General features: G+C 39.9%; 1 protein-coding gene across 1 annotated transcript; it reads left to right on the plus strand.

The window, feature by feature from the left end:
- The first annotated feature begins 1,790 nt into the window (after positions 1-1,790).
- Positions 1,791-20,521, plus strand: LOC124262955 (homeobox protein PKNOX1-like). Its single transcript, XM_046697568.1, is given in 11 exon segments — positions 1,791-1,883; positions 5,405-5,534; positions 7,211-7,309; positions 7,695-7,866; positions 9,916-10,188; positions 10,190-10,309; positions 10,671-10,800; positions 11,639-11,793; positions 12,311-12,387; positions 13,715-13,941; positions 14,358-20,521. Coding segments are annotated over 10 exon segments (1,494 nt in total). The 5' UTR covers positions 1,791-1,883; positions 5,405-5,433; the 3' UTR covers positions 14,498-20,521.
- The last annotated feature ends 1,674 nt before the right edge of the window (positions 20,522-22,195 follow it).

The following is a 22,195-nucleotide window of genomic DNA, read 5'->3' on the forward strand; positions in this document are numbered from 1 at the left end:
CCTCTTACGACAAGCATGGGTTACTGAGGATCAGTATTCTTACCCGGACCTTCACGGGTTGAATATGACGAAATTATAATAGCTCTAAATTTGATTTAAAACCGAACGCGTTATAAACCAACAACACTCCAAATTAATGTAGACTGCCTCGTTTAACCTGTACTAGATGGTGACCGCATGAGTAGGGTGAGCTGGGGACGTTGCATAAGGCAGCATTCCCAACATGGCCCGTGCAGCAGCGTTTCGACGACCTGTGCAAATAATCAAGTCTAAGTTGATGATGATGATCAGGAGATGTAACGTGCGCTTTCCGACATACTGCGTATGTCATACACGGGGCCCGCCAGGCCATTTAGTGTTTGATCGAAGGAGGGTAGTTTGACCGAAAGAAATGGCAACCTGAAGGGGGGGTCAAATCTGGATCGGACCAGCAGTGATAGGAAGCGTTACCGTTGCCATGATGACACAAAATCGGTCTTACGTCATCATGCCTAACACCTGTATCTTCTCCAGGTGTCACGACAAGGGTGGAACACTCATGACCAGCTCTACTCTATCTCATGTGATAGATTAGATGGGTTTCACACCATTTTCTGAATTCATGGGTTTTTTTAAACGTAGCGGGGCGGTGGGGTAGCCTAGTGGTTAAAGCGTTCGCTCTGCACAACCCAACTCACTCACTCTAAACATAGCATTGAGTAAATATGTTGCGTGAGACTCAAACCCACCCAGCTACCTATTGAACATCCGGGTGAGTCTTCAGCAAACCTTGCTTGTCGTGAAAGGCGACTATAACGGGATCGGGGGTCAGATTCGCTGATGCGTGTCATCGTATCCCAGTTGCGAAGTTCTATGCTCGTGAGGTTAACCATTGGATTTCTAGGTTCAAAATCGTGTATTTACAGACAGCCATCATTTAACAAGCTAAATATGCTTTAAACATGTTCAACTTATCGCTGTCATCTTAATAATCGCATAATATATATATTTAACGCTTATCATTAATTACCTGAAAATTCATTATTTCCGTTTTGTTTTTTTTCATGTTGCTACTGTCGTGCAGTTTTCAATCACAATTTAAAAAATAATCTTGTTGTGAGGCAAAAAAATGTTCGCATTGCCTACACCTGCATGCTGTATAGAAAACATGACAAGTAAAGCTGGTTACCGACTAAGCAAGTTTTACATATATGTACCATGTCATGTAACTGTATATACTCAGACTAGCAGTAAATCACCGACAACTGTCGTCGCCCATGTTTAGCGTATGGGCGTACACTGAAATAGATTTACACGATATTCACGTGCCAATTAGAGCAGAACGCCACGGCCTTACCGTGGGGCCGCCCGGCCGGCGGTTGTACTGACATCGCTCTGCCACTCAAACTAGCCACAACACCCCCTCGTGCCGTCAGCCCATTGTTTGACACCGCCGCGAGAAAGCTCATCTATTTCTCAGGCAATGACATCTGTCCATCAATTTTCTGATATCGACAGACGCGGAAGACTTCCCCGAGCTTCGACTCCCCTTTTAGTTTCAAAATCAACTTTCATCGAACATTATTAACGTTGATGTTTTGCTTGTTACGGTCGAAGACCTTTGCCTAAATAGTTGTATGTCTGTTTGGTGGAAATAGGTCAAAACAACCAGACAGGATTGTTTCGTCCAGACTGACTAATACACGTTTTTCAGTACCACGGTGACCTGATAGTTTTTGATGTAACAAGGGAGGTAACCGGTGTTGGGATATGTAGCCACACTCCCATTCCCGTGCATGCCTTTGTTGCAAGGTGCGAGTGACGTCAGGTCACGTGACGGGGTGGGCAGTATCGCTAATTGACGCGCGCCATTTTGACGAAGAGTGACACTGTCGCTTTGCAAGGTAAGCTACCAATAACCGAGCAGTATTCCCTGCTCAGAATTAGTTCCACAATTTCCATTTATCTTCCGAGCTGATTTAATGTCATTCATTAACATAGCCATGATGGAACAGGCCGGAGCGGAGTCGGAATGTTTCGCTAGCTTTTTGGCCTTCCCTGGCCATTTTGTGTGTTTATTTTATCAGGCTATTTGCTACTTAGATACAGCGAGAAATGCGGCGTGTTTCGAGATGAATATTTCCTTTTTTCGGAGGTACTTAGGAGGATAGGTTACATAAACGCATACAAACACATTTCTGCTATTCTTCTAAACGAATACTCGCTGATATAGCTGACCGCACAATGTTTTTTCAAGCCACTGTGCAGTAAATCGAATCTTAATGGCGCAATCTGTAATTTTTCTCACGATTATGATAACACTTAAAGGGTAAGACTTGATTTTAAATTTGGGGGTATTTTCTCACGGAAAGTCGTCAGAAATATCCGAGTTACTTGCAGGAAGTGAAATCGAAACCAAATACAATCCAGCATAACATGGCGTTTAAGAATAAAGTGAGGAAGACTGAAGACAGCCTCCAGATAATACCGGAAAGCAACCGTCCTGAACAATCGCTTTCATTGTGGGTTGAGCGGTCGCACGCTGACAGCGACTGTCACTGTCGGGTGATTGACAACCAGTGATGATTGTGGGTGGACCTAGGTGATGAGTTTTGTGTGGATTAATTATGACTGATTGACAGGAGAACGTTCTTTACACATGATTGGTGCTGAGGCTAGTGCCGTGTACACGTTAAATACCTACCTCGCTGTGATGTGAGCAGTAGGGCAATGGCGACTCGTTCACATGGGAAGTCGGGGCAAATAATAAGTTGTTACGTGCAGCGATGCATGGCGGGTTCAGTTGGTTTAATTTGTAATAATGTGCCGTTATCTGGTAGATTCTGGGGTTGATTGGAAGTGTTTACCCGATTTAATTTGAGGGACACAGGGATAATTATTTTCTTCCACCGCATCAAATTTGTTATTTTCAAAAGGGAGCTGACCTTTAAACAAACAAAAAATTAATACATCAAATCATATGCCAATTATTACTAGAAATTATTTCATTTTTATTAAATTAACATTGAAGTTTGTTTTTTGTTTTTTATAGTGTGTTAATTGAAACTTGGGCAAACAAAGAAGATGCTATTCACAACATCTGAAGTAAGCTGGAAAATCTGTGTCATAAATCACATTTTTCCAGAAAGGGGTCATTTGTGTGTGTTATTTCATTTTGAATAATTTTCTCCAACCTTTGTACTAATGACCCTAGCCTCTCCATTAGTTCTGTTTGATTTCCTTTCCGCAGTAGGTAACATATTTCTATATCATTCATTTCAATATGAATGATCATAAATCTGAATTGACCTCTGGCTTGAGCTAGTGAAAACTCAGTTTTCTTGTTTTACATTTATTTATATCTGGATTATTGCTGATGTGGCATTAAATGTTGAAATCATAAACAAAACAAAATTTGATCCATAGGAAGGATTTTAAGACTTATGAACTAATTAAATTTAACCTGTTAACACAGTGTCCAGTAGTTTGCACCGTTGTTCCAGACTGGTAGCCTGTCATCCACAGTGGTCCAGGTATTCTATCCATCTACATATATAATATATACGACATAAACACATTAACTCAAGGCATTGTTTGAAGCCTAAATCAGACAACATGTATTTGAAAATAACCCCCAAATCAGATTAAATTTGTGATCATGAGCAAAAAAGATTTTGTGGCTATAGCTACGACTCGGAATTCAAGATGGTGACACCACTTCTAAAATGAAACTTTACTGACATATGCCTTCAGGGTACTTATCCAGATTGAATCAGGGACTTATCTTGACCTGCGAATAGGCTGATACTGAGGATCACTGGCAGACATTCCCAGCTCTCACTCACTCACTCACACACGAGATATCTTAGAATAGTGTATATGAAGATGTTTATTTTATTTTGTGAAAAGTCTTCAGAAACTGTCAGAGATTGTTTAGTTTTTATGCTAATTGCACCTTTGAATTCAAATTGGGAAAAGCCCATTTTGTTGAAAATGGGGGTTATTTAGAAGTTTCTGTTCTTTTAAATTCCTAGATTTTTAACATGGCTGATGCAATAATGGAAAGCCAAGCATTTCTGCATCTTCCTCTGTACTTCGGTTGATATCAGTGAAGTCAGGGGTGGAAATAACTTTAACATTGCTAGTGTACTCCGGTACAGTGGCACATGTAAAATCACTTGCCCTGATAATTTTTCCACTATACTGGCCGATTTTCTTGTTGATATTTTAAATAAGCAACATAATTAACATTGGAAAGTCAACTGGACACAGGTACAGCATGATATACAAATTTGCTTGCCCGACAGAAAAAAACACTGGACTGGGACGTCGGGCAATGGGTTATTTCCACCCATGGAAGTACAAGTCACCTCCTTAAAATGGAAATGCTAGTTACTATATTAACATGAATTGGGAATATTAATGCAGTTTGTCTATTTTTAATGAAATTTGCATCAGATTTGGAGAATCAGAGGATTAAGTCAACCTTTCAAATTGTCATACAGTGCCAAATGATTTATACATCAGGAAACCCTATCTAAACTTACTGGGAAATTCACACATTAATTAATTGTGTGTTGTTGTTGGGAAAATATGTCATCCCTGTCAGGTGACCTCATTTGCATCTTTATCTCATCCTGATACTGGTTTTCAAGTTGATAACACTGACTTCTTTGAGTGGCATATTTAGAAGTTGGAGAGTAATATACACACAAACTTTATGGATAAACAACTTCTTTATTCGGTAGATGCGACGTTTTGATTCATATTCTTTACAGATTATCTTTAAAAGAATCTGTATCGAAATGTCACATCTACCGAATAAAGAAATTGTTTATCCATAATGTTTGTCTGTATATTGATAACACTGTCCATTACATGATAGAATTTGGATCAAACTTAGATTTTTATAGCTTCACATTTTTCTAAATTCTAAAGTATTTGGATTCTTTTATACATTGTATATCATATGGGAATGTTCACTCTTTTACTGCCGCCATATAGCTGGAATATAGCTGAGTAAAACTAAATTAAAAATCACTCTTTTGCTGCAGACTGAAATGGGGCCTCTGACTCCTTGCATCAAGAATAATATCTCTACCTGTACTTGCAGGGCTCGATTTAGTGCTTTGTTATTTGCACTGGTGCAACCCAATATTACAAAGTGCAACATAGTTATTAGTCTAACTTGCACCAGATGCAAGTCATTTGCATCAAGGTAAACTTCTGAATAAAACATCTAAATAATTCAAAAGCATATTTCTGATATTACATGTTGCAATAAAAACTGTACAACTGGAATTTGACTGGTGCAACTAGGTTTTTATCTTCACCTGGTGCAAGTGGTTAACATCTCTTAAATCAAGCCCTGATTTGTTTTCAGTTTGAGTGTGTTTATTAACGTGTATCTTGTCCCCACCCTCAGGCTTCATGTGACACAGGCAGGGCGGGGCCATGTCCGTGGTCCCCCAGCCCCCATCGTATCAGGAAGCACAGATCTTGGCTCAAGCTCAGGCCGTGGCCTCCGGGGCCTCCGTCGTACAAGATGTTGGAGGGTGAGTGGCTGTCATGCTGAAAGAGTGGAAGGGGCAAAGGGGATATCTATGGGGGTCAAAAATTCCCAATACAACTTTCCTGCACATGCATTTGATTCAATATATGTTTAAACTTCTCATGTTAATAGTGTAATAATCCTAAGGGTCACAGTCCTAGTTGAAGTTTCTACTGTCATATGTTTAATTCAGACAGCACCACTTCTTACAAAAGCATCCATGGGACTGTAACCATGGCGACAGAATATGTTCCTTATTTACATTGTTATGTTATTGTAATTGTGTCAATCTAGCTTTTCTTCTGTCATCAGTCAAATTAGTACTAAGCCCTTAATGATACAAGATATTTAACATACTTTATATATACTCATGGAAACCAAATAAGGGTACACATGAAAGTACTCATGTTCCTTTATTTATTTCCAGAATTTCACCCACAGTGCAATACATACCTTGTGAAGAAACCTGGAAAAGAATAAAGGAACACTTGTACTTTCATGTGTTCCCTTATTTGTTTCCATGAGTATATTTTATAAACAAGAAGCAAATAAAGAGATATTTATATTTTTGAAAAGGGTTGATGTTATGTTTTGACTGTGTGGAGATATGGAGAAATCTAACTTTGAATAAACTCCAATTTTACTGACTGTTGCTCAAATCTCAATTTCGTTGTACACAGCATGTTTTGTGTTTTCACTTTCTTGATGTGGTCTGACAGTCCCGTGGGATGGTGTTCCAGAGTTACCTCCCTTATCCCAAGTCAGGTTGCATGTGTATCAAATGAATCACTAGCTGAACCCATTCCTTTGCCTTTTCATATATACTGGACAAAATAAGTGAGGGATATTGGTGTTTTTATGATTGATGCTTTATCAGTGTGTCAATGAATAAATAGATCATTATTCATAATTTCAAAATTTACATATCCCTAACTATGTTTGTCCAGTATATTATGTTTGGCGCCCAGCTCTAAAAGAGGTGAGGTGAAATTGGGTTTTACGTCGTGCTTGAGAATATTTCGCTCATATGACGACGTGCATGCATGTGTATGTGTATGTGCGGCTGCTTGTACTAGCCCAGACTGAAGCTGGTTTTATAGTGCTAGCCCACTGAGTGAAGCATGAATACCCCACTCAGACACAGTATACTGACTCCGAGCCGACCAGTCCTTGTTGTACCAATTAATGTCGAACGCCAGGCAGAGACCAACAAGTATCTTCCGCTCTCCTGGTGGACGCTCTAACCACTACAACACGGAGGCGGTCCCGGCTCTCAAAGAAATAACATTAGTGATTTAGTTTGGCCAAGTTTTGGGTTTTTTGTTGCTGTTAGCGCAACATACAGAACCCTAATATTTGATTCCTACATGAGTACATGCTATATAAACTCACTCACTCACTCACTGAGTCTCACTTAAATAGTCACTGTAGTACTCACTCACTCACTGAGTCTCACTGAAATAGTCACTGAAGTACTCACTCACTCACTGAGTCTCACTGAAATAGTCACTGTAGCACTCACTCACTCACTGAGTCTCACTGAAATAGTCACTGTAGCACTCACTCACTCACTGAGTCTCACTGAAATAGTCACTGAAGTACTCACTCACTCACTGAGTCTCACTGAAATAGTCACTCACTCACTCACTCACTCACATTGTTTCATTATTCATGTTTCAGAGCTACTACCATCATAACAGTGGGTCAGCCTGTGGGCGGTGCTGCTGTGTCCGAGGCAGAGGCTCTACAGGTGGAGAATTATAAACAGGCCATATACAGGTACTAGCAGTTTATCATCCATTTCTCTAGGGATCGAACTAAACTAATATGCATACATTCTCAAGATCACAAGTTACCCACTCTTGATTTTCAATAATATTTTACTAACCATTGAAGTGTCAAATTGTGACCTCACCTTAATGCAGTGTAACAGCAAGTCCTAAGTTTAAACGTCATTTCATATTACATGGCTGTAGTAGAACTGGAAGTCTTCCAGTCTCCCGGGAAAGGCTGATAGCATGTCATCGTATCCCAACAACATGGGAAGTTTCACCATATCAATCACTAGTCCAGATTTGATTGTTTACAGGCCAGTATAAGTTGTTTCATAGCAGGAATATTGCTGAGAGCGGCATTAAGCAGCCGAGTTTTGTATGCTTTCCAGACACCCGTTATTTCCGCTTATGGCGTTGCTGTTTGAGAAATGTGAGCAAGCCTCTCACTCCCACGACTGCCCGACCTCTGAGAGCTTCGATGTCGACATCCAGGCCTTTGTGCAGCACCAGGAGAAGGAACACAAGGCCTTCTTCAGCGATGATAACGAACTTGATAATTTGGTAAGTGTCACGTGACTCATGCTGGCTTCCGCCCACACATGGTGAGCATGTTTCACCCCTGCACACCCAGCATCTACTAACTGCACTATGTTTAACTGAAAATATACTTTAAGTTGAAATTAGATGAAGGTAAATTAATTGAAGTTGTAACTGAACTGAAATTAGTTGAACTAAAATGAAATTAGTTGAGATGATATTTAAGAATGAATGGAGAAGGGAATACTGTAACTGTTATTAGGGAATAATGTAACTGATATGTAACAGAAAAGATGCTTTGATAATTGATATTAGAGCATGAATAGAATGAAGGGAATACTGTAACTGATATGTAACAGAAAAGATGCTTTGATAATTGATATTAGAGCATGAATAGAGAAGGGAATACTGTAACTGTTATTAGGGTATAATGTAACTGATATGTAACAGAAAGATGCTTTGATAATTGATATTAGAGCATGAACAGAGAAGGGAATACTGTAACTGTTATTAGGGAATAATGTAACTGATATGTAACAGAAAGATGCTTTGATAATTGATATTAGAGCATGAACAGAGAAGGGAATACTGTAAGTTGTTTCATCTGAGACTGAGGAATGATCTTATTCTGTAGTAACATTTATATGTTTGTGTAGTCCTCACACGTCATGGAGGTTACCTACATTCATTTTCACTCTTTATTATACATTTAGAATCTTTTTTAAGTTCTTGATTTGTGCCTTCTGTGTGTTTTAATTGGTAAGAAATAATTAGACATGGTAAGTTTAATGGAGTTAGTGAGATAGCTGACACCTGAAAAGCATTACTGGGCTTGGGGGATTACCTGATCTTGACACTGATTGGTCCCCAGTCAGGGGTATCAGGGATATAGCCTGTGTGGAGCAATGTCAGAGGTTATAGCCCGTATAGCCCAGGTTGTTGAAGTGAGAGCCAGCAGCTGACTCCAAGGGTATAAGCTGTCTATCACATGGTTCCAGTAGTTGGCATCACATCACCACCAACTGGTTCACTGATGATGTGGGACTAATGGACCATGTGAAATCTCTAGACTTTTTTTGTGGAAAAAGAGTATTGTTAGTCTCAGGACTAGCTGAATAGTTGTTGAACCTAGGTTTGTATTAACTTTACAAGCTTGAATCATTAAACTTTTTTAAAAAGTCTGACATTGTACTAAATTGCAATTTAACTGCCAAGTATACTCATTTTAGAATACTTGCTCAAACCCTGTGAATATGTGATGAAACTAAGAAAATGGTACTTGATGAAACCCACAAATAGAGATTCCAGTGTCAAACAACATTCACTCACTCAATTTATAGCTAAATTTCCTACTTAACATGTCGTACGTTAATTCTTTTGATGTCTATAAATGCTTTAGAAAACAAGTTTCTCCACTCTATTCGTTGTGGTAAATGCTTAACATCTGTAAATTGTATTCATACCTAAAAAAAGAGCATGGGTGGTTGTTTGAGAAGCTTCAATTTGATGTAGAGTTGTGTCCCTTGGGCATGCAGGTGTCCTGGTTTGCCGAGGATGTTTACAGGTTTGTCTTTTGCTCGTTGATTTGTTGTTTAAAGCCACAATCAGCAATATTGCAGCTATATGCCAGTGGTGTGTAAATAAACGAGTCTGGACCAGACAATCTGGCGATTAACATCATGACTATCGATCTGCACAATTAGGATACGATGATATATGTCCACCAAGTCAGCGAGCCTGACCACCCGATCCCATTAGTCACCCCTTAAGACAAGCATTGGTTGCTGAAGACCAATTCTACTCCAATTAGACATCTACAGAAGTATATAATTTAACATCTGCAAAATTATATTGAGTGTGTAAAGAAATCTGCAGAACATGATTCGAGGATTGAGAAATGGAGTTGGCACAGTGGTATAACTAGAAGACTGTTCAAAGGGATGTTAAACAAAGTTATATCTCAACTATAGGTGTGTTATATGTAGCAATATTCCATGTTTGTGACTGAACTTCAATATTCTGTCGTGTCTCCATGTTATGTTTAAACATGACCTATCTTAATGTGGTTTTCAGATGGTTAAAGCGATACAAGTGCTACGAATTCATCTCTTGGAACTAGAGAAAGTGAATGAACTGTGTAAAGACTTCTGTACACGTTATATAGCGTGTTTGAAGGGCAAGCTGCAGAGTGAGAATCTGTTACGTATAGACAACATATACGACGACTCGTCGCCTCCCTTGCCGGGAACACCGCAGCCTAGTCAACCAACCAATCCGATGCAGGTTCAGCAACAGGTCGTGACCCCTGGGGTCGTGACCTCTGTTAACGGCAATGTTGTGATTCAGCAAGGGGATAGCCCAGCCTACTGTTTCCATGGCAACAATAAATCAAGGACAAATTGTGTCAGGGAATACAGTGTATCAGATGGTGCACACACCTCAAGGAATTGTCGCACAACCAATTCAGGTGAGACAGTAACATCATACCTTAGCTTATTCTGTTTCCATGATAATTACCTCTATAAATTCATTTCCCCATGTAAATGTTTCCGTCGGAAAGATATATTCCCCTGCAGTTTATGGAAAGGTCATCTAGATTACATTGTCCGGAAGCAGCAATAACTTAGATATATTATTCCAGTGGAGGAATTTTCCATTGGAATGAATCCTCTGTTGTATCATGCTCATGTCAATCACTGAATTGTCTGGTCCAGCCTGATTTATTTACAGACTGCCACCATATAGCTGGAATATTGCTGAGTGCGGCATTAAATAAAAATCAATCAAAACCTCTGTTATATCTGCATCTAATTTATTATCTTTTCCAGATTCAAAGTACACCTTCAGTGCAAGCTCCAATTATGACCCCCACAGCAACTGTGATACATGGCAGCACCCCACTGTCTCAGATAGGGGTGGTCGGGGCACCTGTTGTGTCACAAGTCAGTACACCTACAGGTGAGTGCAGCACCCCACTGTCTTAGATAGGGGTGGTGGGGGCACCTGTTGTGTCACAAGTCAGTACACCTACAGGTGAGTGCAGCACCCAGCTGTCTCAGATAGGGGTGGTGCGGGCACCTGTTGTGTCACAAGTCAGTACACCTACAGGTGAGTGCAGCACCCCACTGTCTCAGATAGGGGTGGTCGGGCACCTGTTGTGTCGCAAGTCAGTACACCTACAGGTGAGTGCAGCACCCTGCTGTCTCAGATAGGGGTGGTCGGGGCACCTGTTGTGTCACAAGTCAGTACACCTACAGGTGAGTGCAGCACCCTGCTGTCTCAGATAGGGGTGGTGGGGGCACCTGTTGTGTCACAAGTCAGTACACCTACAGGTGAGTGCAGTTCCCAGCTGTCTCAGATAGGGGTGGTGGGGGCACCTGTTGTGTCACAAGTCAGTACACCTACAGGTGAGTGCAGCACCCTGCTGTCTCAGATAGGGGTGGTCGGGGCACCTGTTGTTTCACAAGTCAGTACACCTACAGGTGAGTGCAGCACCCCACTGTCTTAGATAGGGGTGGTCGGGGCACCTGTTGTGTCACAAGTCAGTACATCTCCACATTTTTCTGTGTTCCGGAAACAGTAGCAAGGAAGTGGCATATAATAGCCTGGTAACTGTTAGTGTTATCGAAAATATTTTCCTTGATGTTTGAATTAAATTTGTTCACAGCTCCTCAACCTCTGAAAACAAAGTTTGTTATGTTTTAATAATCTCACCATTTGTCAATTTTCTTAAAACCCAATTAATGCTACAAATATATCTCAAAGCGAGAAATTATGATGTTTTCGTGTTTTGCAGCCTCTGTGGCTCCCCAGGTCCCATCACAGATGTCAGCGGCCAGCCTCAGTGCTTTGTTTGATGATGACGACTTCGGCAAGAAGAAGAGCAAGCGAGGAGTTCTACCGAAACAGGCCACTCAGGTCATGAAAACATGGCTGTTTCAGCATATAGTGGTAAGTGCTGTTACTGACAATAGAGCACTTTGGAAAAAACAGAGAATCTAACAGAAAAAACAAAGAACAGTATTTGTACGCAAAGACATTGGGTGAAAGTCTGTTTATCAGTCCAAATCATTATTCCTGCATTTCACTTTCCAAACAGTTATTACCAGTATAAAAGTATATCTAACCAGTTTCAGTAAGGGTTAGTGATGTCATTTGACTGTGACGTCATGGTAACCAGATATATGACAATGGTCTGCTAAGCATTGTGATGCAATGTCATTGTAGTGTAAGTGTTATCTCCCATGGTAAAGGTCTTATATTCAACTTAATGCCCTAGAAAGGATTGTTTCAATGAACAGGGAAGGAAATGAACCATATAATGCAAGCCTGTAGCAATGAATGTTATTGTTGATATTCAAATATTATGAGCAATACGAAGATGAATATTTTCTTAAAATGATACTTTGTTATAGAACTGGACACTGGTTTGAATCCTAGGTTTCAGGAACAATTCATTATGTTTCAGCATCCGTACCCAACAGAAGATGAGAAGAGACAAATAGCCAGTCAGACAAACTTGACCCTGCTTCAAGTAAATAATTGGTAAGTAACCGAGCTGGCAAAGCATTCCACATGCAATACACGAATGCATGGATACCACTTTGTCCCGATTATTTCTAAGTTTGTCGGATCCAAACTGGTGCGCCTTGGTTCACTGGAAAACTTCAATCGATGTTGTCCCATGTCACACAGTATGATACAACTGTCCCATGTCACACAGTATGATACAACTGTCCCATGTCGCACAGTATGATACAACTGTCTCATGTCACACAGTATGATACAACTGTCCCATGTCACACAGCATGATACAACTGAAATACTGTTTAGCATTGTTTTTAGAGCAGTGTTAAACCTGACTTGCTCCATTACATTCTGTTGGGTTCTGGGTTAGAAATTGGTCCCCATTAGAATTGGGAACTTTGGATAGCAGATTTCAAGGGTTGATGATGTGAATTGTCTCTTGAAAACCCTGAAAGCAGGAGTTTACTTAACACAGAAATATGCTTCAATTACTGACAGATGTAAATGGGATGCAACAAGCACAGGTCAACCAACATTGGAGTCATTGTCTGAGTATTGTATCCTGGCATCTCAGTCGAACAGTACGAGTAAAAGCACACGCACATTAATGCATGTCAGGCACACTGACTTGGTATCCCAATTGCATGGATTGGTGCTCGTGATGCTGATCACTGGATTGAATGGGATACAACAAGCAACATTGGAGTAAGGGTCTGAGTATTGTATCCAGGTTGAACTGGTATCTCAGTTGGGGCAATACAAGTAAAAGAACATGCACATCAATACATGTCACTCTGTTAGTACAATAATACAACTAGTAAGACCCTGGCTAGACTTGGTCAGCAACCCATGCTTTATATCAGGTGGTCAGGCTCGCTGACTTCGTATCCCAGTTGCATGCATTGGTGCTCATGATGTTGATCACCGGATTGTCTGGTCCAGACTTGATTATATACAGACAGCTGGAATACTGTTGAGTGGGGCATTATGCAACAAACAGACATAAGAGGTGACCGACAGGAAGGGATAGTCAGACTAGCTGACTTGCTTGATGCTCATGATGTTGATCACCAGATTGTCTGGTCCAGACTTGATTATGTACAGACAGCTGGAATACTGTTGAGTGCGGCATTAAACAACAAACAGACAGGAAGGGATAGTCAGACTAGCTGACTTGTTGATGCTCATGGTGTCACTGGATTATCTGGTCCAATATTTACAGACTACCATCGTATATTTGTAAAATTCTTGTGTGCTTTGTTACAACAAACAAAGATACCAATACTGTTGAAATCCGGCTCAGCTCTTGTCTTCCCTGAAAACAAGTATCTTCCCCTTGATCCAGGTTCATCAATGCCCGACGCCGGATACTGCAGCCCATGCTAGATGCCAGTAACCCAGAAACCACTAAGACAAAGAAGAGTAAACCCCAGACCCGACCACAGCAGAGATTCTGGCCGGACAGTATAGCCAATATCACGCCCCAGCTGCCAGCTGGAGACGGTCAGCTGTGTGATAACCAACAACAGCATCAGGTCATTGGTTCACAGGGACAACCAATTGTGCTTCCTGGTAAGAATATTTAGTTTTAGAATTGGCCCCAAACAGCCTATGCTTGTCGTGAGAGACGACTAGATGCATTGTGGCTGCAATATTGCTGAGTGAGATGATGAACAACAGTTAAATTCGTACAGTTTGGGTATAGATATCACATAATTGTTTTGTTAGACAGGAAACATCCTCTGTTGGCCTCAGTTGGTAGCGGTGTTTACAAGGGAGATAACTCATGCTTCAAAGGAAGGGTTGAAACTGGATGTATAATAATTATATGAGAGTATTATATTTATTTCATAATGAAACACTAACTTAAGTTGGGGGGAAATGTTTGCAAGGGAGATAACTCTTGTTTAGATAAGGTGTACTAAAAAAATCATGAGTATTTGCATAATCACAGGTGTATGATTACAAGGGAAGTATCTCTGTTTCAGTGATGACTGAAGGGCAGATAATCACGTCACTTCCAAATATTCACCATTCTTCCAGTTCTCCTCTCGGCGAAGACGAAGGAATTAAGATGGAGGCGGAGCATGGGGGGGAAGAGTCCGACTCTAGTAAAGATGACAATTAGATGTTTTCCTGTTACAATTGCTCACTAAGTGAGATCGTATTTGTTCATTCTCATGTGTGCTTCCTATGATATGCCAAGTCCCAGAATGCACCATACAGAACATCTCCTTTAGTCTCCTCAGTGGGATATGGCAACTGTTGACCTTGTAACGAGTGTGTTGGTAACCTGAATGTGTGGCATGGCTGCAAACAATTCTTCCTTCATTCTTTAACCAATCGGATCCCTTTCTTCAAATCATAACGGCAGTACGGAACGGCCAGGTGTGATTTTCCAAAACAAACAACTTCCGCAAAACTATTCTTATCTTACAAATAAGGGTTACTTTACAGATGTCATCACCCGGTATTGAAAACAAGAGACATTTGTGGCTTGGGGGGTGATGATGATTTTTATGGAGAAGCTTGTACAATGTGAATGACCCCCCTAAAATTGATGTACAAAGTAAGTGGCCCCCGGCATGTAATGATGTAATGTACAAAATTAATGCCACCCCAATAAGTTTTAAGCATATTTCTCTTCTTTTGTTTTAATGTACAGAATTGCTGATCCCCCTAGTTAATGTGTACAAAATTGATGACACCCCCTACCTCCCCAGAACAAAATGGGTGACCCCCCGTATAAATCATCATCACCCCTCCTAGCCACAAATTATGAACCGTATTGGCATCGTGTATTTTTCAAAGTAGCCTTCAATAAGAACTCTTGATGACTTGTTTCCATGGTTACAAATGATGGAAAGAGATATGTTTACGGGTGAAGTTGGTGCTGGACACAAGTATTATATGGATGGCCTCTTGTTCAAATCATCAACTCATCTTTCTTATCTCTTCTTGCACTTGTTAGTAGTGGCGTTGTAAGTGTTATTAGGTTCAACAAAGCACTGGTACATTTATCCGAACAAAACAGCAGAGCATTCGTGATTTTCAAATAGGCGTATTTATCGTTACGACTGCATGAATTACCAAAAAAAATATTTCATGAATATTCTTTTAACCCATCAGACTTTCTTCTTTTGATGCTAGTGATGTGTGTATTTGCCCCAGTCCTTACTATGAAAGTTTATTTGTGGTGAAATCGTATACTGTGGTATTAGTAGAACTGCAGTATTTTGCCTTCAGCTCGGTATAATCCAAAAAATTCGGTTTTCATACCGTCATTTCTATCCAGTCATAACATGACAGTTTTGTTCATCAAAATAGCAAAGATTTTGGTTATTAAACCATGTTATTAAACAATGTAAGGTTTGACTCTTCTTGTCATTTTTCTGCATTGTGATCATATCTCATATACTGAATCGAAACTGAACCAAAGGCCTTGTAACTCAATACGTATCGTTGTAAGAGTGTACCGTTTCACCCCTCAAGTTTAAGTGTGTTGTTCACAGTTGTGTGCGAGGAGAGGCATAAGGCATGTCTGCATTTTTCAAGTTAAGAGTTTTGCCAATATAAAAAAAAACACAAATTTAACTTTGAGTGGCATTTAAGGGGCTGGGAGGTACAATGCAGACAAATGTATGAATAAATGTGTCTTTATTTCGTGAGAGCGACGTTTCAATACACATTCTCTGCTTGACAACAGTACAAGAATCTATTGAAACGTCGTACTCATGAAATATAGAATTTGTTATCCGTAACGTTTGTCTATTAAACACAAGATGAGGAGACCTGCAGAATTATTTCAAAATGATACTATTTCACATCAAAGTTGACACAGTGATGTTTGACAATACCAATGACTCCTAACACAGCTCTCCTTCATAAAATTGCTTCATCCACCATTTTGAATCATAAATTTCTTTGTTGTCCATTTTCTACTGTTACTTCCATTTATAGGGGGTCTGTTGACAACAGGAATTAGCTGTAATGTCATGAATGTCACTGTGGGGTGGTGGGGTAGCCTTGTGGTTAAAGTGTTTGCTTGTCACCTCATACCCAGGTTCTGTTCTCTACATGTCCCCACCAGGACTCCCTTTGTTGCTGGCATATTTCTAAAATTGATATAGGATCCTGCTCCCTGACCCCAAACACCCCCAAACACCCCCATGTTCAGAGGAACAGATAAGCTGCGTATTTGCGTAAATTACGCAAATATTTATGCAAAACTCAATTCCTATTAAGTCTATTACGTACAAGTACGCTGGAAGTTTTGTAAATACGAAATAAATGTGATCTTACATGCGTACACACAAAAATGTCAAATCTTAACTTGCGTACCGGTGGATAGATAAAATAACTGAAGTATACTGAGAGGTTCTATTTCAGGACTTGGACTTTACAACTTGCAGTCTTTCTTATCGTTTCTCATATTACAGATCAAATGTTAATCACGAAAACTAACATTTAAACTTTATTACATTTTTAAAATTAATGGAAAATGGCAAAATACCCAATTGAGCTTGAGTGAAGTGAGTACAATTTATTTCGTTACTCAAAAAAATAATTAGGATACCCAATTAAGATGAAGACAAACGAATACATAACTCAATTACCCAAACAGTTATCTGTAGCTCTGCATGTTGTTTCTGGAATAGTGCTGAAAGTGTCTTAGAGAGCCACTCCCTACCCCACCATGATATTGCTGAAATACTGATAACAGTTGGGTTTCAAGTGACAGATATGGCAGGATCAGTTTTATGTGGCAGTCCTTTAAATAATAGGTTTATCTCCTAGTTTTATACTCATCCCTCCATTCACAGTTTAACACAAGTAACCATGGCAACAATACTTAAGTAGGTATGACTATACAGAACTTGTATTAGTACTGACCATTCCTAGGGATGTTAAAGCGCAGAAATGTTTGACTGACTATCCAGAGTAAGGGCTGCATGCTCTTTGGGTAGAGCCCTGATGAAGATCTCAGTAAAAATGCCAGTAGCACATTGGTATTGCTCAGACTGTTGATCACACAGAGTAAGGGCCTTGTACTCTATGGGTAGAGCCCTGATGGAGATCTCAGTAAAAATGCTAGTAGCACATTGGTATTGCTTAATTATACAGAGTAAGGGCTGTGGGTAGAGCCCTGATAGAGATCTCAGTAAAAATGCCAGTAGCACATTGGTATTGCTCAGATTGTTGATCACACGGAGTAAGGGCCTTGTACTCTATGGCTAGAGCCCTGATGGAGATCTCAGAAAAAATGCCAGTAGCACATTGGTATTGCTCAGACTGTTGATCACACAGAGTAAGGGCCTTGTACTCTATGGGTAGAGCCCTGATGGAGATCTCAGCAAAAATGCCAGTAGCACATTGGTATTGCTCAGATTGTTGATCACACGGAGTAAGGGCCTTGTACTCTATGGCTAGAGCCGTGATGGAGATCTCAGAAAAAAATGCCAGTAGCACATTGGTATTGCTCAGACTGTTGATTATACAGAGTAAGGGCCTTGTGCTCTGTGGGTTCAGCCCTGATGGAGATCTCAGTTAAAGTGCCAGTAGCACATTGAGTGATGAGTATTGACATTTTTCCTTGTTAAGTCTACATTTAGGGGAACATACTGGACTTTCCAAAACAGCATAAACCAGACACCCCATACTCGCTCAGGCCCCTGCTGATGTCTGGGAAATATGCTGAAACTTTGGTACAAAGGCTGTTTCTTGCCAGAATTTAGAGGTTGCCATCAAGCACGCCTGCCAAGCTCTGCTTATCTCATATGAAGGCTTACATTATAGTGCTATTGTTGAGTATCACAGGAGCTTTCTGCTGTCCAAACTTGTCACATCTTGTAATTGTATTCAGGGGAGGTACAGTATCCTGGTGATTAAAACATGCCATTGTCTTGCACAAGGCCTGTGATGTTGCTAGAATATTCCTAAAATTGTAAAATGCTACTGACTCAGTTATAACTGATTTATACTGAATTCCATTGTGACACAGCTAGGTCACATGTTACTTGAGGTCTTCCAGCCTATGAGTGTAGGTCAATGGCTTCCTCTAATCATGAGCATAATGTCAGGGCCTAAATATGGTGCTATGTAGCCGTAGATCTGATGTACAGGCCAGCTATTCTCGAAACGTTCGTAGCCCTACGAACTTCTTAAGCCCATTCTTAACACATTGGCTATGATCAGAGTTAAGAATTCTTAGGGCTATGAACGTTATGAGAATAAGAGCCCAAGGCTCAAAACTGCTTTGCTTGTTTTCAGGATGCACGTAGCGGGTGTTGCTTGACAGACATCTTCTGTTCCAATATAGCTGTTGGGGTGGTTATGTGCCCCTGTTACAAAATTTGAACCTGTTTTGTTTTTTCAACAATGCTTATCTGAAAAATGTGAGAAAAATTATTTGTTTTTAGTGGACTCCGATGTGTTCTTCTATAGGCACTATATATACTACTGAACTTTCAATCAGGATACCGCAACATTCGATACTGTCACAGAACTAAGGACAACAGATGAAGAGAATGTGTATTAAAATTTATTACTCGCCCGTGGAAGATACTGCAGTGTAATATTTTCACGGCAATATTACACTAGTGTAATACAGCTATGACGTCACACTGCTAATACCTCTGTTACAATGGTATTAGACTTTGTTTGACTTGCGGGAGCTGAGAGTCATCACACTGTAGGCAGTTTCGCGGCAGCCTCTATCAATTTCTGTCAGAGAGTAATAAACAGAATACTAAACCGCTTCTGTGAAATACCATTTTTATTAAACTCGTGAAAGATTTAGTATCAAACTTGCTTTTCACTCGTTTGATACCAAATCATCAACTCGTTTACTAAAAATGGTATTACACGAAAGGTCGTTTAGTATCCTCTATATCTTTCATAATTGTCAGCATTCTCGCTTCCATGGCAACATAAGTCATCTTCAGCATCTGCCTTGTCCTAATAAAAGTTTAGCAGTACATTTCATATTGTTATGGTTCATAAAGAATGTTTGCTTGAGTCCACATTTATCCATTGACCACTGATGATGTAAAGAGATTACATCTACATATTCTGAGATGATTGTACCGGTAGTTGTACACTTTTACTTTCATAATCCAAAAATGGAACTGTTGGCCAAATAAGAAACAAACTGTAAATATTCAATTCAATTAATTGCTTTAGGTTTGTTTTTGTTTTGTTTTTTTTTGGGGGGGGGGGCTTTCTGCTCGTTTTGGTTGATTCATATACTGCAAAATCAAAATAAGGGTTGCCAAGGTTTTCAGTGAATGTGACCTACAATACAATCCTCATTATTTTGTTCTGGTGGCTGATAGTCAGTAGGAAGTATCTTGTGCACTTCAAAGTATATCAGCTGTCGTTTATCTTCTAAGTAAAATTTCCATTGAAGGATTGTTAGATTCTATTTGAATTTAGATGAAACAATTAAACCAAAATGTAAAATATATCTTGTATTTTGGAGCTTTATATAATTCATTGAGCAGTTGATGATCTTAAAAGTGGATTGGGTGGATCAGTGCTCTAGTCCAGACTGGATTATTTACAGGCCACGGTCATATGGTTGGAATAGCTGAATATGAAAACAAAACATCTAAACACACACAGATTGTCACTGTACTTTGTCACTGCCATTAAAAGGTAATTTAATGGCAGTTAGAGTAAGGGGGGAGCAAAAGTACTTCTTTTCTTCTTCTTTTTACTTCAAGAGTTGTCTCCCTTTTGTTTCCTCAATGTGGTAAACGTCTGAGGCCTGCGTTACTTTGAGACGTTCTAACTTCAGCTGACGCACCATGATATACCTGACATACTGTTCAAATCATCCTTACACCCACCTCACTTACTCTCAGAAATTTTCAGCTTGGACCTAAGTAAACTGATGAACTGTGGTGCAATCTCCTGTGAAAGTATTGACAAGGTAAAACTGGTTGTAGGTGCGACCACACTGTTGTTTGATGTACTTAATTCCGTGGTACGTATTACGATGCTTTACGAGGGAGGCATGCAATGTCTTCCACTGGTTTGTTACTATGCAATTGGCTTGTTAGATTCATTCACAATTACTGTTGTATATTATTGTATATTGAAAAAATACACTGCAACTTTTTTAAAAGAATAAAACCAAAATATATGACAATCAGTTTGTTGTGTCCTTCTGTCCTTGAACTAAAAGCTCACATGTTCATTTTAGGTAATTTTAATACAAGTAAATGCCTACAATGCTTCCTGCCATGAATCAACAATTGGAGATTTGGGATATAAATATCGATCTCCAGCAAGCACTGCTTGTTACAGACAACAAAAAGGCATCAGGTGCTCGTGGACTTGATGTATGTCATGCCAACTGCCTGGATCGATATTCATATTGTCAATCACTGCATTATCTGGTCCAAACTTGATTCTTAACATCATATTACAGTCGGAACTGAAATGTAAGAACCAGCTTTGTTTCTACGAGAGCGGAAGGTCGCGGGTTCGATCCCCGACCGCTTCAAACCAAAAGACGTTAAAATATGGTACTTGTTGGTCCCTGCCTTGCGCTCGGCATTAACGGGCACAACAAGGACTGGTAGGCTCGGAGTCAGTATAATGTGTCCGAGTGGGGTATTCATGCTTCACTGCGGCATGGTATCTCAGTGGGCTAGCACTATAAAACCAGCTTCAGTCTGGGCTAGTACAGGCAGCCGCACATACACATACACACGCATGCACGTCGTCATATGAGCGAAATATTCTCAAGTACGACGTTAACCCAATTTCACCTCCCCTCACCTCACCTTTGTTTCCACATTTAAGGTCTTTGGAAACCATTTTGCATTATACTACATGTTTAACTGTTTTGAGTCCCATCCGAGGGAAAGGCACCTAAACATCAGCCATCTAACACACTCAGCCACAGTGACTTCCATTAAAATGGATGTCTGACAACTGGTAGTCCAGATCACATAGTATTCTCAAAGTATGAATATTTTTCTTGAAAAGTATGCTTTTTTCAGTTCCAAAATTTTACTTAGTTTATCAAAATGGATACAACCAATAATGAATTTGATTTATTTGTCCACATTTTGATAAGTTTCATTTATCTCAAATATTCCAGAATGACATCTAACAGCACAGAGAGTGCTTGGAGAAAATGACTGAATTACCCATGCACCTAAATTCTTTTTATCTCAGACATGTTTTCCACTGGCATCAAGGAATCAATGCCTTTTTCATTATCTTAAACTGTTGGTTATTGAACCCAACAGTAAATCTAAAAACATGTGTATCCCTGAGTTCATTTTTAGGTGTACATCCATAGTTGTATGATACTGTAGTTGGCTCCAGAAGTTGTCACATGCTGAACTGAGCATGGTAAACAGTAAAGGTGAAACCGACTTCTGTGTTGCAGTTTGATTACACCACATTTCACTGAAACCTGATTGACTGTTCTTCTTGATTTGTCTGCACATCTTTCTGCACACATGAGTGCTCATTCACTGATTCATTCCATATACATTGCTGAGAACAGCACCAGAACTAACTAACTCTCTCACTCCTCCCATATCAAGGGACACCAGAAATGTTCTTTTGTAACATTGTGCATCTTACACTGTTTTGCCCCCATAAAACTGTACTGACACAATTTGAAAATAACAACATGACAAAGGGGCGATGGGCCAGATGTGAGAACACTTGGTGTCATAAACCCTGCTGTCAGTTGATTAAATTCAATTAATATCCTAATAAAAAACAAAAGAACAAAACTTTTGTGCACACAAAGCCAGATTTTGTCCATTTCTGAGAGTTGTCTTTCTTAGTTGTCCGCGAT

Source organism: Haliotis rubra, unplaced genomic scaffold, assembly GCF_003918875.1.
Source record: "Haliotis rubra isolate DU_JTF1 unplaced genomic scaffold, ASM391887v1 Scf860, whole genome shotgun sequence".
NCBI classification, from domain to species: Eukaryota; Metazoa; Mollusca; class Gastropoda; order Lepetellida; family Haliotidae; genus Haliotis; species Haliotis rubra.